General features: G+C 35.4%; 1 protein-coding gene across 9 annotated transcripts in view; it reads right to left on the reverse strand.

The window, feature by feature from the left end:
- The window catches only part of cadps (Ca++-dependent secretion activator), a 107,584-nt gene that overhangs the window by 69,363 nt on the left and 19,602 nt on the right, over window positions 1-18,619 (reverse strand). For all 9 annotated transcript variants that reach the window (XM_015392189.1, XM_015392187.1, XM_015392184.1 and 6 more), the window contains exons 2-3: window positions 14,656-14,769; window positions 10,298-10,630 (exon numbers count right to left, since the gene is read on the reverse strand). In XM_015392189.1, the coding sequence (XP_015247675.1) occupies window positions 10,298-10,630; window positions 14,656-14,769 (447 nt within the window). The remainder of the gene's footprint in view (window positions 1-10,297; window positions 10,631-14,655; window positions 14,770-18,619) is intronic.

Consider the following 18,619-nt stretch of genomic DNA (forward strand, 5'->3'; position numbering starts at 1 on the left):
TTTTTTACTTAAAGAAAGTCATGTTTTGGGGGAGGAAGTTTTGATGCTCTTTATTATTTACTTCCTGTTTATCAATTACTTCATCTCCATGGGCAGGGTTCTGAACTTTTGATCTTTAGGCTATTTGAAATCATAAATAAACATACTAATTTGATCAATTACCCTAGTCCCTTAAATTAGCTTCTCAAATATAGCCTAGTATTGTTAATACTGATACTATACTCTTTTGCAAACACAACTAGTGTGTGTTAAATGTACAAAAAATTTAGCTGCTATATAACTATGGAGACATGATATTTAGCATTTGTTTTCTAACTGGCTCTCCAGGACCTACTGTCCTGCATGTTTAGGTGTTTCCTGGCTCCCCAACCTGACTTATTAAACAGGTGATTAACAGGCCTCTGCAGCCCTTGGTGGCTGCTGGAAATGAATGCAATAAACTGCTGCAGCAGAAACACATTTAAAACAGAAAATGTGAGACCCATGTTTGAAAACTACTTCTTTATAATACTGGGTAATTCTAATAGAACATTTCTTTGAAATATTTAGTTTAATAAAATAAACATGGTAGTAAAAATTATAAATAAGACACGCCATAAATATTGCACTAAACTGCAAATACCCATGACTTATTGTCATGACATATTACTTGAACAGCTATAGGTTATTGGACTTATTGTGAATTGCAAAACATATATTGTGTTATGTCTAACCATCTGGTATGTTTTTCTAAAGTTCACTAAATATGTTTTATTAGAAATGCTCTGTATGATCAATATAAACAACTTTAAATGACTCGCTTGTTAGGTCAGTGAAAAAGCTTAATTAGTGGAGCTATTTGTTGAATTATATATTATATTCATTTTGTAGCTTACTTTATTACCAATCATTAAAATGAGCCACCCCAACTGAAACAGTGCTTAGTGCTATTATTTGCTCCACATTTACTTCTTCTGTAACTGCACTACTGTACTGTACTCAAGCACAGAGAAACACCATCAGAGACGTCTGTCCAGAAACACATGTGCTCTCCTCTGTCCTCATCATCAAATGTTCACATTCTGTCTTGTGGTTTGACCTGCAGTGGTTAACGAGGTTGTTTTGTTGCAACAACTTCTCACTGTTTTCTCAAAAACATCCCAGCTCATGCTTTGGCTATTGTGCAGCAAAAATTACTTATCAGAAAAATGTATAATTTTCCACTGTTTGTTTGAGCAATGTATCACACGGTGCTGGACATTACCAGAATCATTGATTAGGAGAGTTTTGCTAGAAGAAGACCGAGAAAGTACATAACCGTTACAATAAAGCCTGATTGAGGGTGTTTACCCCATATTTCAGTTTGTTTTTAGCATCTGCAATGTTTTTAAATCTAGAGCCTGTTTTAATCATATTGAGGTGACTCATATGTAACGTTTATAGATGTAAGCATTTCGTTTACAAAATCAAAGATGATTAGAATAAATTAAATATAATTTCTACTGCCATGTTCTGCTTACGACTATGAGTAAGCATATGAGAGCTAGCATGAGTGGCTAACTTCACTTGAACTCCTTAAGCTCCGTCCTTCACTGTTGCTCTTTGAAATGTTGCCTGTTGTAACCACTGGAGTTGTCAGCATGCTTCTATTCAACCGCTCTTGGCATTATGTACTGAAACACTTCCTAGGCGTAGGAAAGAGTCGTTCCCATTACGTGTGCAATTAGGCAATTTTCTTGTTAATATGCATAACCTAAAATGACCGTAGTATTACAATTTTCTAAATTTCACTGTAAAAAGTGATTTTAGAGCCTGAAATTCTAGTATCTGTGGGGTGTATATTTTAGTATTGATCAGTACTTCAATACTAAAATGTATAAAGGTGCCGATGTACAACGGTGTAAATGTGGATTGGCCTGATGTGTTGGTGTAGATAGTAGATAGGTGGTTTGTGCATGTGTTAGATAGTTTGTGCATGTGTTAGATAGATGTGTTTGTGTAGATAGTAGATAGATAGTTTGTGCATTCTATTTATGTCCCGGTAAATTTAGTTTGCTTGGAAATTGGTGTTTGGTTTAGTTGATGTTAAGTAGTTTCTTTTGTGTGTATTTGGTTGATTAATTTATTTTTGTTTGTTAAATTGTCTGAAATAAATTCTTATTCATTCATTCATTCATTCATTCACATCAATGTATGTGCAATTATCTATTTGAGGGAGACAATTAAAGTGTGGCATATGCTCTTGCACTTGAGGAAACACGTGTGCCCATGTTCAATGTGTGGGAGTTTAGAGCTCTGTCCATGTCTGTGTGCACAGAACCCCATGCAAATGTGTAATGAAATATATCAGGGGGATAGATAATTGTTTTTTTTAATCAGAAAATGGAGCAGAGGGCCAATCTGGTAATTTGAAGGATGGTTCTCCAATATCCTTCCTGGTCCATCATTTCCCATAATTCAGTGCAATCAAAGCAAATAGGGCAAGCTTTGGCATCAATGGTGAATGACAGCAGCAAAAAAAAACATGATCAAAAAATCTGTATTGGCTCCAGATAACAATATTAGATTTGTCCTTAATATCATTGATTAAAATGTCCTGTGTGATTTTATACATGTCCGGTAATAAAAATTTAGATCTCTCATCTTCCTCTATATAATAATTGTTCTTTTTTAGGGTTTACTTTAACTATTGTCATATGGAATATATTGTACAACCTTTAACTATTATGCTGCCATTAGCATTACGCTGCTATGGCATTGTAGCTGAGATGAGCATATAGGTAATGCTAGCATAGTATCTAATGAAAACACAGGTAATGTTTGCAAGTGACTGCTTTTACATTTTCTGCTTGTGATATGCAGATTCTGCAAGTATTAAACTGAACACTGACAAAAACAACAACTCATATTCATTTAGTCAACCTCCTAAACAATTTTTAGACATTTTTTCATTTTTATGACAACTGTTTCTACTCCAGTAAAATGTCTTCAGTGACTCAGCTTGCATTTTAGGATGAAATTTAAGGGGATTTTTTTTTTAGATATAAAAAGATATAAATCAAGGAATCATGTATTTGGGGAATGTTTAATCTAAAGTTACATCATCACCTACCCATTTAACATAAATTTTATCTTTGTAATAAGCAATGTTGAGATTTTGAGGCAGTTCCACCCTGCAGTTTTACACCCCAGGTCTTTCAGCTAGGAGGTGGTTCGGCAGGAATAGCAAATGCTCTCATCCTCTCCCAATCCATTGTACAGTGAAGAGGCTCCATTACACAATTATATCATCTACAGGCTAAAAGAAGGAGAGCTTAGGCCTCATTTTCCAACTAACAGTTGCTGACATGACAAATTATAGAGGAAAAGGAGGAGCCTTCTTCAATAGCTGATGGGAGGACGGTATGCCAGTGTGGGGTGTGCAGCAGACTGTGATTTATGGATGTACTAGGGGAAAGTCTGATCCTGATGTGCTTGCACAACACTTTGACACCTAAGCTTGGGTAATTCAATCATCCATTTGAGACTAGGGAATCATTTTATGAGAGAAAAAGTCAAATGGTGTGACTTTATTTCAGTGGTTACAGAAACAAAATGCTTCTTTCATTGTTGTTTCACATGGTTTATTGCTAGTTTTTTTTTTTTACTTCTATTTATGGCAACTAAAGAGATTAGAACATGACTTGCCTTTTGACTACTATTGGAAAATTATAGATAAGATAATAATAGTAATATAATCTGCTATGAAAATAGCATTATTTATTTTTCCATAAACACACAATGTGTAGTTAAAGTTAGTAAGTGAAATTAGACATATGTGTTATAACAGTGTGATCTCAGATTATATCTATATTTTTTATTAGCTTATTTTATTAGTATTTATTCCTTACGTTTGATAATATATTATAAAACTGGGATGTAGGGAAGTGTTGGCCTAGTGAGTAAGAGCAGTGTGCTTGTGCTCTGAGAAGGTTGCAAGTACCCGGTTTGATCCCCACAGCCTGCACTCTGGGTCCCTGACCAAGAGCCCTAACCCCACACAACATTCCAGGCGCCACACAATGGCAGCCCAGCGCTCCCCAAGGGGATGGTTCAAAATGCAGATGCAATTGTCCCCTTTGTGGGACAAAAAAGGGAATTACATTACATGTACTGTAGCTAGGTTAAAATAAAATACATCTGCTACTAGACCCAACTTATACCCAACTAGTATTATTCAATTTAAAAAATAATTATTTAAGTATTATGAAATTACTTTCTAAGCTACATATTTAAGGACAAAATATCAAACAAAAATGAATGTCTTTTTGCGTCTAGCAATTGAAAAAAAATGTGTACTAATATGTAATTTTTATTAGTTATCAAATTTATTAAAAAAACGTAACATATTGTGGAGGCTCAAGGTGTATGTCATTGTATGTTATTCCAAACCCCAATAAAAAAAGCCCTCAGACTTTTTTTTAGAGTTACATGCAATGATACATCTATCAATTGGACCAAAAATCAAAGTTAGCATGTTTATCTCTAGATTGTTTTCTCTTTTTAATATATGCATCCAAACTAAAAACTCCTGATTTCTGGTCCATATCAACCAGCTTTATATGCTTTCATACACTTCAGATAACATTAACAAGTTTTTTTGCAAAAACAGAGATCTAAGAATAAACCTCTACATTTGTTCAACTTTAGTCCCAGTTCCTAGTTTAAAATCAATGACAATTTCTGTCCACAATTTTCTTGTGTAGTTTTTCTGAAGGTACTTTGGCTTCCTCTGAAAGTCCTGAACCATGCACTTTAGCATGAAGCATGAAGTGAGGATGCCAAATTGCCCTTAGGTGTAAGTGTGTGCAGGGATGTTTGTCTGCTTTGTTTGTCTCTATGTTGGCCCTGTGATGGATGACTATATCTATCCCTCTTAGCCATTGATTGTCTGAGACAGGCCATAACTCTGAATGGAAATAGGTAGGTAGGGAAAAGGGTTAGGAAGTTCAGCTGAAAAAAAGCATCTTAACAGAGCAGCATTCCATATATGAATACTTCTATATAACTGAAAGATGTAATACATACAGACGTAATTATTTTTCTGATTTTATTTTCATTGAAGCTTGTGTTTTCCTTTAAGCAACACATTGTTCTTTATTTCTGACATTTTCTTTTGTGTTAATGTGGAAACACAATGAAATAAAATGTGAAAAAAAGTCCTTTATGGAGAAAAAAAAAACGTTTTTGGATTCCTTGGCAACCCTTCATCAACTCAACTCAATTCAATTCATTTCAATAACACTTTATTAATCCCAAAGGGAAATTCTGTCATTCCCAAGGGAAATTCATGTAATAACTACTGACACAAAAAAGTTCTAGACCTTGAAATACAATACTACTCAAACAAATCAAATGCTCTCCAATAACACACTGATGAAGAGTGTCTAATTCTATGTTGAGATCCAATGATACCATTATTGTTGTTCTTCTAAAGTCTGCAGTTATGCAGATTCAGTTGAATTCTATTCAAAATTACTTTATTGATCCCAAAGGGATCAGTGTTGCAGTAATTTATGGGCTGTTATTTTTTTCATTGAGTTTTTGTATATGTTGATAGCTGAAGGCAGGAAGGGTCTTCTGTAGAGGTGTGTCTTGTACAGCATCCGGAGAAACCTTTAAAGTAAACATTCAGAGGATGCTTACAGTTGTCCATTATTGTCTTTATTTTATGAAGAATTCTTCTTTTTGAAATCATCTAGTTCCTAAAACAGAGTCAGCCTTCTTTATCAGCTTCTTCAGCTTCTTTGGTCATTTACTGTGATCCAGCACACAGTCCACAACACACTTATAGAAGATATGCAGCATCTTATTGCAAAAACTGAAGGACTTCAGCTTCCTTATGAAGTATAGTCTGCTCTGTCTTGTTACAATGACGACTTCACAGTCGAGTCCGTTGTCCAGGTCATTGATGTTATTGAAAACCTTCAACAGCGTAACCTTAGTAATGTTATGAGTGCAGAAACTAAATAGCAAAAGTCAAAGAGACTGGTTATTTATATAATATAGTATCTAATGCATGTCATTTTCAAAGTTCAGGATATATAATATTCTTACAGAGGCATAGTAAAATATTTTATCTTTAAAATCATTCATGTGAGATTGACAGAACAGTCATCTCTGATATTCATCTAATGAAAAGAATATTTAAAGTCCATAATTGAGCCTTATTCTTGCAGGCATTATATACAGCACATGTGCACTGCGGCTACAGAATTAGTGAAACTTTTGCTCAAATACAGCACCAAAGACCCAATAAAAATGTCACTTAGTTAGGCCTTACAGATGCTTCACGAGCTTCAACATGCGGAATGTTTAAAAATGGAAATTAAACTAACGAAGTGACCTGCTTTGTGATTATTTTGGCCATTTACTTTCTAACAACTTCAGTATAATTTAAATCTCTCATATCGTCAGTTGATCCTTAAATTTAAAAATCAAACATTAATATTACCGCAAAAGAAACACACTCCATCCCACCACATCAGATCTGTCTGCATTCCACATCCTTGATTCAATATGCAAGCTCACACAATTAAATTGGCTTTATGTTAAAAAAAAAATCCTTAATCTCCACACATTTTGACTTATATAATGTGTTTTTGTTATTATTATGCTAATGTAATACAGAAAGCTACTATGACTGCAGTGTGAGATTTTTCTCTTTTTGATATGGAATAAAATGCAAACAGGGCTGTTGTAAGCATATATATTTTCAACATGGAAACATGTTTTTTTGGGGGGTATTCTAGAAATTTCTGTCCCTGCTGCAGCAATAAATAAACATTAATGGAGCCATTGAGGAGTAGATATTGGTTGGCACAACAGCCGACTGCACCAATCTGATCAGACTGGTAGCCATTTTAAAGGGGGATTTTACTTTAGCACGAGACAGAAACAGAACATTTCTTACTTCTGGTTAACTGTAAAGTAACTCCAAATAAAATAATTCCTTAGAGATAACATCTAAGAAAGTTTAGCTCTGTGTCAAAGCTGCTCCAATCTGACTTTAATTTCACCCATCCTGATTATAGAGTTTTATCATTGAGTAGGGGGTTTATTAAATGATAATATCATCATTATTGTGAGCTGATATATATGTCACCTCAGCAATTGTAGTGAATATGATGCCAAAAAACCCTGGAAAAGTACTGAAAAGAAATTATGGCTCTTTGTCTTTTATTTAAATTAAATATTTCTTCTCACATTGCCTGAACTATATTCCATTTTGCACATAATTTGGCACATTACACTGCAAGAACTGTACATACATTTTGCAGCTTATCTAATGCATTACTCATTCCTTAAAACATAGTATATTCAGAGGCATGACATTTTGATCTGCATGCAGAATCTAGGATTATGGTACTAACGAAACAGCCAGCGTAAAATTGAAAGTAAAGAAAACTAGGTTATGCAACCACAAGGACTGGGTGGAAAAATACACAGAGCTGCGGTGATGTAGTGGACCTCTGCATTAGATGCTACATTCTAATGAACACTCATGCAAAACAGAACCTATATTGATTTCTGCCACTTGAGACATTCAAACAATACTTAACCATCTAATTTATTTAACAGCAACTTCTGCAATCCACTTAGATCTAATCAGTCTCTGATAGGAGACGGATTCTAATGTGCGATTAAAAAAACGCAATCTTGGCTTTTGAAGGTTTTTCAGAGATTTCCACTTTGTGCAGTAAACCTTAAGCAATTCTTAATGTGTCCAAGGTTTTCTCCACATCCTGTTCGTTTAATAGTTTTAATCAATCTCTTCTAGAAAGATAAGAGTGGTGCTGCTTTCAGCACTCCCAGAAGGAGCAGTAAAGACAGCAAGGAAAGGAGAGTTATGTCTGACACAAGCACCGAAGAGTCTGCTATTATCTCCGAATAATCCCAACATATGCCACCCCCAATAAAGCATTAATTATCGGCCTGGGTTCAGGGAACATATCTCAAGGATGCCTATTTGATTTAAAAGTTTCTCTGTTTAACATTACAGCCAACAGACAAAAAGGGGCAAGAAATTGACAATGTAAACAATACATATAAAAATATTGTAAACACTGATTATATTTGGAAAACCAATGCATTGGTTTTAAGATTAACTAAACACACCTATAACTTATTAATAACTCCATGCCTTGCAGCAATGTTATATTCTACATGTTTTGACATTTAGTCATATTACAACCACAGACTTAAAATGATGTTTATCTTTTGGGTGACCAAGAACACAAAGTAGAACCTAACTTAAGTTATTAGGAAAAAAAAGCACACAAAAAAAGAGTAGAATCACCATTAAATGTAATGAATTCATTTATTTTTTTCAGTTTGGTGAGCAGCAATAACTGTATAAATGCTCCCGCAACAGGTTTTTCATTTGATATTCATTTGCGCTGCACTAACACAGTATTTTTCCTGACATATGATCCATTTACTTTTAGACTTTGTTGAATGTTTATAGGTTGTTTGTGCTGGAGGATTAAACCTCTGCCACAGACTTCAGTTCTCTAATACGGTAGGTTTGCTTTCAAAACTGCCCTGGGTTTACAGTTTGGTCCATAAATATTTGGAAGGAGACAACAGTTTTCTAATTAAGACTTAACATCAACACAATGAATATTTAATGATTCAGATGTAGTTGAAATTCAGACTTTCAGATTTAATTTGGTAGGCTTAAAACGATTGAATACAATTTTGAGGAACTAAAGCATTTTCAGCCAATCTGTTCATTCAAAGAAATACATAAGGACTCCCATCATGATTCAAAAGACCATTCACATTACCCAGGCACAACAAAAGACTCCAACAATCCAGACAAACAATTCCAGAATTTTTATTGTCATTACACTGTCACAAGTACAGGTCAATGAAATTAACTCTCTGCATGTAACCCATCACCTTGGGGAGCAGTGTGGGGGTAAGGGTCCTGCACGGGGAGTCCCAGGGAGTGCGGCTTGAACTCAGAATCTCAGGATCCCAAGCGCAATGCCCTAACCACTAGACTGCCACTCCCCAAAGCATTCAGATGAAGGGTGAAGGGACCCTTCGTTAGCATGAAGGGTCCTAAGGACCCACACTGGCAGCTCATCACCCCCAGCGGGTGACCGGTTGACTTACCAATTGAGCTAGCAAGTTCTCTAACAGGTTTGCTGCAAAAACAGCCAAATATCCAGGGCAAGGATACAACTACAGATTGCTCTAGTGCACGCTGACAGAATTGACCAAGACTCCTGGATAGATGATAAAAAAACAGAACTAAAGGTTGCCTTCCTATTTAAGCCTGTTTTATGGCTGTTTGTGCAGCTTAATAATGGCTTTTTTCACCTGCATAGAGAGCTCTTTTGACCATTTTTTACATAGAAAAACCTTTCAAATGCATGCACCATAACTCTTATCAACTCAAGTTCTTTTATCTGCTTGACTAAAAGTGGCATAAGATAATTCCCTGATACCTGCCCATAAAACAGCCTTTGAGTTGTTGTCCAATTACTCTTGGGTAATTTAAAACAGTGCTACACATGATAAGGAACTAAAACTCCTACACCCCTTATCCATTTATAATGTGGATACCCTCAAAGGAAAGGTGAAAGTTTGGACTCTATGATATCTAAATATTTATGGACCTAACTGTAGCTTCAATGTGTGTACAAGAAGGTAGAGGTCCTACTTAGGTCCTGAAGTAATGTTTTACATTTTTTTCTACAAGACTATAGAGGAGATTGTGATCTCTTTCTCATCATCTATTGGGGTAGCAATATCAGAGTGACTCACTCATAAAAGTTTAATAATCAAAAGAAAAACACTGGCTCTGTTCTCCAAAAACTCAGACAGAGGGATGGACAGACAGACAGGTTAATATTTTTCTTAATGTAGATGTATTTTAAGAAAGCAGGTATAGCAATTTTCCTGTTACCGTATTTTATTTGATGTAATAGTTGCATTGGACTTTTAGAATGACACTAATAGCACCAGTAATAATTTTTTGGATGATTGTCATTTATCATTAGTGTTTGAGACTATGTGCGTATTTCATTAGCTAATAAAAGAAAATGTGTACTTCTTTATGTTTTAAAAGTTTAGGATATGAATAAAATTCTTGTTCTTCCCAAATTTTTAAGGCCAAATTTTCTAAATAAAACTAAAATCTTAGAAAAAAAAAAATCAGAAAAACATAAATTGAAGTTTGAAGTTGAATATGGCAAAATAAAAAGTTAAAAAATAAAAACACTTGCAATGAAACATTAATGTAGCAAATTAAGTATAGGTGCCTTACCTGACAGGCTTGGTAAAGTAGCTGATGCTCAAACTTCTTGATGCCGAGGATATTTTGGAACATCTCATACAGCTGGTCTTTGCTGAGGATCAGCTCCGAAGCTGCGCTGGCGGTCATGCGTTGCTGAGCCTTTCTGGGATCCTCGTCGCCGCGGTAGATGGTGTCAAATTTAGCCATCCAGGAGCTAAGGACTGTTTCCTTACTCAGACCATCGATCTCTGGGAGGCTTCGCACTCGTTTCTCAATGTGCCTCTTGAAGACTTCTCTGAAATCGTTGGCTGAGAAACCGCCACTCTGCACCATCTTAGCAACACGGTCACTCTTAAGGAACACCTACCATGTAAGAGACACATTTAAAGTTTATTATTTATGTTGCTAATAAAAGCTATTAAGTCATAGTTAAATTAAAAAAGTCAGTATACATGTGTGTTTTTGCATGCATTTTGTGATGTAGCAAAAGGCTTAATGCCTGTGGTAACAACAAGCTAACACGGACAGAGTCAGTAGAGACAATACTGTCACTTCATCAAAGGAAGCAGCCATCCAAGCTGACAGCATTTGTCATTGTGACAGTCACATTTTGTTCTTTGCTTCAATTCTCAGCTTCTGAAACATCACAGCAGAGGGGAACATTATCACTGCTTTTTCTATGCATATTTTCAGTAATCAACAAACGTTTTTGCTGAGTCTAACAGAGTTAAGTCAGATTTCTTTGCCTCTCTGTTCTTTGCCCATCTTTACAAGAAATTAACAAAATAGCCCACTGGAGTTCAAAGGTTGGCTTTTTATCTAAAGCAATTGATTAAACATATGTTTTAATAATGCAGTAGACAAAGACATAAAAGCAGCCAAGTATGTATGGGAAGGTAATAATCATATTTATTTTTTGTTAATATACACACATTTATTAAGTAATTATTAGTGTCTTTGAATATTGCAGTACTGTTGAGATCATTTGTAAATTATATTAACTTCAAAAGTATCCAGTTAAGAAGGATTTTAAATCTTTCACATGAGTTTGGACATATGGATTCAACCTTTTTCTGGTTTATGTGCAGTAGTAAGGGTTGCGGGTTGACAAACTCTTTATCATTCTGAGATAAGTGGTTTTGATGTTCAACTACAATTTCTGGCCTCCTATTTTGTGAAGTGTAGAGATCTCTCCTGCAGTATTACAAACCTACAAAGTTGAAATGGTGTTTCTGACCTCTTTGTCCCTCAAAATCTAATTAGTACTAAACACTTCTCCCTTTAGTTTCATTAGACCACAGGTCAGGTCTTCCAAAGTCAATTATTTGTTTATATCTTTTTTTGCAAAAAAGTAATTTTATTGTTTTATGTTGCCCTTCCCCTCAGTGGTATTTGAACCAATTCTATTACTTAACTTATTTAACCATTGATAATAATTCTCTCCTACTACCTTTGACAAACATCATCACAAGGTATTTTGTTTTTGTTGCTAAGTTAATGAGCACATATTGCTCCAAAATACGTTCAAATTTCGGCCAAAGAACCCATGTTCTATCTGCAAAAAACGAAGGCTGAGCATTCTCATAACACTTAAAGGTATAATGGAGGATCTTCGCGAATTTTTGAAAAGACTTGCCCTCTTCACTTAAAAAAAATTAATTCACATGCACAACCCTGTACCCGTTCCTGAAAGGTAACGCCTATTAAACGTGTGTGAGAGCATGCACGATCACATTTCTCCTCGTGCATGTTCTGTTTAAAAGTTGCTGTTTGCATCGCTCATATAAGCTTACTTTCCAAAAGAAGATTCGCAATTTTTCCACTATGGCAGACTCACCACTGGTAAGTGAAAATGGGGAAGAGTGCGTAGGAAGTCCTTATGTAAACATATCACCAGAAAAATTGACAATTAGGAGAACCACTTATTTTCATGATCAACCAGGAAAAAGAACATCCTCCACTATAGCTTTAATTATCATTATTTGAACAGATGAACAGGGCACAGTGAGGCATCCAGTAATTGTACCCAATGATAAAACGCCATTTGGTTACCATATTTTGCCTAAAAATAAACGTAATCCCTTATAATCCCAATAATGCCATAATTATTTTTTTATTGTTGGTTTTTGGCTACTTGTTTTAAAGAGTGTATTCAAAAGTCTGTTTTTATATATATATATATATTGTGGAAGAAAATAAATGCATAAAAAGATTTATACTCATAAAAGAAATATTCAATATGGCTAAAATATTTTTCAGTATAATAACCTATTACATAAATACAGGTCCGCATCACACATTTCAGGCTGGCACTTTTAAGCTTTTGATGACCAACCTCTTTGGGCATGAAAAGATCAGCCTGCTACAGGACATTTAACACCTACGATCAAAATCCATGATATAAAGTATTGCTCTTTCAGCATCTTTGTCTGCTGTATAGAAATATGGCTATTTGAGTCCAGTAGGTAGTATTAACCAGCAATGCAGAGGTTGTCCAGAGCTCCTGTGATTTTACTGTAATCTAGAACCTTTAAGGGTATCACATAATGCTGCAGAATGTAGTACTGACATAGCTGTGATATAATGCATACTTTTTATTTCTATTTTCCTATTCTGATATACAGTTATACCCAAGGAGAGAGTGATAAAAGTAAGTTTGTTAACATACAAAGAATAATAACAGTCATGTACTCTGAGTTTAACCTAAAGTCTCAGGTATGAAATATTTAAAGATCAGAGTAAAAATGCTTATTAAGTCTTAGACATGGACATGACATTTAAAAGATATATGTCTTCAGAATTAAAAGAAGACATTTCTACATTTCTTGTATGTATTTTTTTTGTACTTGTTGCTAAAATTCACTTTAAGTAAATACCTTGTTTTATTAACAAATTTGTTCATTTATGCTGATTCTAGATAGTTTAAAGATAAAAGTGTGCGGCTACAGCTTCTGGATTTAGCAGAAAGAGAAAGCTAATGTATTAATGAATGTGATATTTTAATAAAAAGACCTGTCAAGGTTTCAGTTTTCACAGAGGGGAATATGCTAAACTCTGACACTCTCATAATTGGAGCCCAAGGGGTACAACTCCACATCATCTAAAGAAGTCACATTCAGTTTCCTCAGACATTTAGTCCAAGAGGTTTTTAGGATTTCATTCTGTGGAGCAATGATTCAAAACAGGAACATATCAGGACTAGTATCAGGAGATTCTACAGTAAGAGAAAAAGTCAAGCTGTCTGTGTGGAAGCTGTACATTGGCAGCAACTTCAAACACCACAGTGGCGACAGTGGCGTTGAATGTAGGAGTTTGCCCTGAAATCGAAGGATTGACGGTTCAAGCCCCGACTCCGACTTTCAGTGTTGTTGTGTCCTTGGGCAAGACACTTCACCTGCATTGTCAGAGGGCCTGGTGGCGCCAGTGTACGGCAGCCCCGCTTCTGTCAGTGAGCCCCAAGGCTGCTGTGGCTACAATGTAGCTTGCCACCGTGAGTGTGTGCGTTAATGGGTGAATGAATGTAGTGTAAAGCGCTTTGGTCAAGTCTCCTGACTTGAATAAAGGCGCTATATAAGTACATGCCATTTACCATTTACTAGAGTGATGCCAAGTGAATCTAAAAGTTCATCTTTGACTTTAATATTATTGTGTCCAACTTAGGTAAGAATTCTATTGAAACCTTAGTGACTTACTTTGATGAAGAATGCTTTACTTTCATTTTTGACTAATATTTAGGAACGTTCATAAAGTTTGCCAGTGAGCATAAAAACTTAAGTCATACTCTTTAAAATGCTGTCATTATTTATGCCTCCGTTTAGATTACCCGGAGCCTCATACTTAACAATAACTAGATATTACAAACAGGTTCCTGTTAGGTTTTCTCTTCAAACAAAGAAATAACAGCAGTAACCAGCATTCATATTTTAGCTTAACACAGCTGCCTATCTTGTAATTAGTTATTAAGATTTTGCTATCTAATCTCATGCCTTTCAGTGTTGCATGTATGGCAGTAATGACTTTTGCAGAAAAAATTACAAGGCTACATAAAGGGGCTGTCAACCACACACTCTGACTCATAATCTGTGCAGTGAAGATTTTCTACCACCATTTTAGCACACAGATCCTCTCAATTCAGGCATTTTGACACAGAATATCAGGACTGTGGAGTATGTTTGACATTTTGTCCGTCATCTTCTAAGTAAATACACTGCAATAGACATTAGCCATCAGACGGCTAAGTGCTGAACATGTGTTTTACTTCACAAGACACATATGTGGCAGATATGTGACAGGGTGCACATAAGGAAGATATGCAACATGATATGAATAAAATAATAAGTCTCTGTGCTTTAAAAAGCTATTCTGAAGGGACTGTGTTGGTCTTGTACCTCAGAGTAACTCTGCACCGCATTGATGAATGCTTCATCAGCTACAATTTGAGTCTCTCCATTGAGAAAGGCCTGGAAGCGGTCCTTGGTCTGCTGAAGCTGCTGCTTGGATATCTTAGGAAACAGAGAAAAGGGAAAATAGAAATATGTCAACCATATTTTATTTCAAACTAAAAAACAAATACATTTCAATGTTATTATCTTCAGACTTTTGAAAAACAAACAAAAAACAAGCAGTTTTGCTTTTTATAGGGCTAATGTTTGCATTTCATTTTAGATTGCAATTATCCAGCAATTGAATAACGATGTCCGTTAAAATCTCAAGTGCCTCGAGCCATAAAACCGCAAGAAGTTCAGGAAACTAATTTCAGAAGATTATAACCCCAGACTTATTCATTCAGTAATACCAGAAGAACAGTAACTATGCAGGGGACAATTCAGATTGATTGTGTGGAAAGTTTATTGCTAAATCCTTCATGATTCATAAGAGAGAATCTACATATTTTCTTTCATTTCAGGCATTCATGCAATCACATTGCCTAAAATCCTCCATATGTGTGACCTCTTTCACTCGTGTGTGAACTAAGCGTACCAACAGTCCACAATATAATGCTCAGTTTAAAACCACTCAATTGGGCATTTTAGGTCATGGTCCAATGAAGCTGGAAAAAAAAAAAACACAAACAGAAGCATGCCACCCTAATGTCACCCAACTGAACACCTTCAGGCTTCAGTTGTACTTTGACTTTATGCTTATGAGAACTGTAATCATGGGAAAGTCAAGCCATTGTCACTAGCTTGAACAAGAGAGGGAGAAAAGGGAGCATAGCAAAAAAGAATTCTCTTTTAGCTGAGCGATTTCTCCTGAATGCTAGATAACGTCATGTATTTTAATCAATCTAATAACCAGGGAGACTTCAGTGACAGAGTTCTTGCAAACCTTCCATAATTTAGTGTAAATCTGGCTGCCTTTCTTAAAAACAAATTGCAAGATGCTTGCAAGTAGACTATTCTGCATATTGTCCAATTTTTAAAACATGTCTGCTTAAGCAGGGTCTTATAGCCATCCAGAACAAATAAGATACATTTACTCAAATTAAGGTTTAAGTGCAGGGTTACAAATTCTCTTAACCTGCAGTAATCCAACCATCTAAGAATATTGTACTTAGCTCCTCTGTTCAGCAAATTTATTCCCTGTTTTTTTCATCCCCAACTCCTTCATTCCTTCAGCATTCCTCTCATAGTCTTTCTTCCCTTGCAATGTCTATAAGTTATTGAATGGGATATCTGGCTGCACAGTTAGAACAAGGACTACACTGAAAAACAGGCTCCAACATATATAAACAGAGGTGTTGATGGCAGCAGATCAGCTGTTAGTTCTCTCAGGGACGGTGTCACAGCCAAACAGGAACAGACCAGTTGAAGCTACTATGATCAGAAAAGGCAGAGTGAGCATTAAGATGCAGGTTGAACCAACAAACACTGCAGAATGGGAGAATAGAGATAGAATGAAGCAGAATTATGAAAAGTGGTCCCTATGTCTTCCAGAAGTCTAAGCATACAGCAGCATAACTATAGAAATACATATAGCTGAACATAACATGAGCCACTATGACTATAAACTTCAAAGGGAAAGTTTAAAGCCTAGCCTTAAATGCAAACACTATGTCTACCTCACAAACTATAATTGGTAGTTTGTTCCACAGAAGAGGAGCCGGATATTTAAAATGAATGTATTAGTGAATTTCTCCACTATGAGATCAATTAAGTCTATCTTATCTTAAAAGTTGCCTCCCAATCTTTTTTTTAGACATTTTAGAAACCACAAGAAAACCTGCAGATTGAGAATGAGGTGATCTGTTAGGAACAAGTGTGTGATTTCAAATTCTTATCATAATTTAACATGTCAATGAAGAGAAGTTAGGGAAAGTGAAATATAATCCTTCATTTCAATTTTCATGAGAACTCAGAACTCAGTATCATGGGAATCAAAAATGGCAAATGATAAAAGAAACATATTTAGCATGAAAAACTCTCCTTTTTAACCTATAATTATTACCTTATCTTTATCTTTTTACTGCGCTTCCTCAACAGAATCAGAGATTCTATAAGTTAAATAAGTTTACAAATAAAGTGAGATATATGAGTATGAGATATATAACCCAAATGTAACACAATTTAACAATGTTGGTGGTTTTTTTGAGCTAATATTATTTGATGTGCAAATAATCTAGAAATCTTCAGTGAACAAAGGCAAAAATATCAAAAAAAAAAACACTTGCATTTAGCATCAATAATATGCAGGACCAGGCTCACAGCAGGAGCCAGCAGGACCATGCTCACAGGGATTAGCCATTTGCTTTCTGCCGATTGGGGATTCAAGGAGACAGAAGCAGACATTAAAAAGTAACAGATCCGTAAACACTTTCTTTGTCAGAAATGAAAATGGTAAATTAGCCCCATAGTGGGTTTTGTCTGGGAAGGAAATAGTTAAGCAGACAAGCTCTGAGCCAGTTTTCATAAAAGCTAAGCCCATAGTTATGTCTGGGAGAGAGGTAGGACTAAGTACTGAAAAACAAGTCCAACTCTATCATCTTCAATCAAAGTGTGGATGGTAGAAGCCCAGCTGATTTTTCCTTCAAAGATGTTGTCTAAGTAAAACTGGACTAGACCTGATGAAGCTACTATGATAATAAAAGGCAGAGAGAAGTAAAAGTTAGGGGTTGAACTAACAAATACCGCTGAATGGGAGAATAGAGTAAATGAAGCAGAAAATTGAAAAGTAGTCCCTATGTACTCCAGCAGCATTATCATTTAGAAGCATAGCTTCAGTATAGAGATGGACAGCCACTCCAACTATAAACTTTATCAAAACTAAATAGTTTAAGCCTAGTCTTAAAGGTAGACATGATCTAATTTATGCTCTTACTGTGTCCCATTGAAAACCTAATGGCTGTCTCCTCTCCTTTCCCAGTCAGGTTGCAACATTTCTCTTTTTGATTGCTCTCGAGACCAAGATTCTTCAGACTAACCCAGTAATTCAATAACAATGGTGTTCTCCTAATTTTTAGTGACATATCTTCTATTTCAGCCTCCACTGCTGACAGAGAAGTTGTTTTAAATGCCCCTGTGACTAACCTTAAAGACTGGGCTTTAATATACTATGTCGTTAAGGGATGTGATTGTTGACCCATAAACCACAAAGCTATAATGTAACGCTGATTAGGTCAATTAGATACATTTTGTGTATGTAACCTTAAAAGCAGTCCAGTCTGCTTGCCATTAACAACCAGTCAGTGTATGAAATCATATTCAAAGAATTTTAAAGGGTTTAATTCTTTCCAGTTTGTGACCATATCATTCAAGCAAGGAACCCTTATTTGGTCACCATTTGTTCTAATATTTTGGGAATTCTTCAAAACAAAATCAATATTTTGACTTATAAACTGAATTGCCACATCATCTGCAAATATATAGGACTCCAAACCATCCTCTAATGCTTTGAAAACATTGATTATTATAGCAAAAAAAAACAAAGGCCTTATTATTATGGTTACCTGAGATGTTGAATTTGAACGTTTTTGTATTTTCAGTTATATAAGTCTTCCTTTAAATAAAAAAACTTATTCAATCTTTGATACTCAGCATGGAAAGAATGATCAGTCGTCCCTCCTTCCAAACAATCATAAACCAGCAGCCACTACATTTTCTCTGATTAGCCGCTCTTAAATAATTTAATGCTTGAGAAAGATTCTCATACATTGTGTTCTTTCCTTTTCTAAGACCAATATTCAAACTCAATAAATTCTGTTGAACTATCATTTATTATCCTCTACATTATTTTGCACACATTAATGCTGATGTAGAAGTCCTATAATTCCCTGCACTTGTACCCTTGTTTCCTGGTTTATGTATTGGCAATATCACAGCTTCTTTTCTGACCTGTAGTAATTTTCACACTTTT

Source organism: Cyprinodon variegatus, unplaced genomic scaffold (assembly GCF_000732505.1).
Source record: "Cyprinodon variegatus isolate N-32 unplaced genomic scaffold, C_variegatus-1.0 Scaffold577, whole genome shotgun sequence".
Classification (NCBI taxonomy): Eukaryota; Metazoa; Chordata; class Actinopteri; order Cyprinodontiformes; family Cyprinodontidae; genus Cyprinodon; species Cyprinodon variegatus.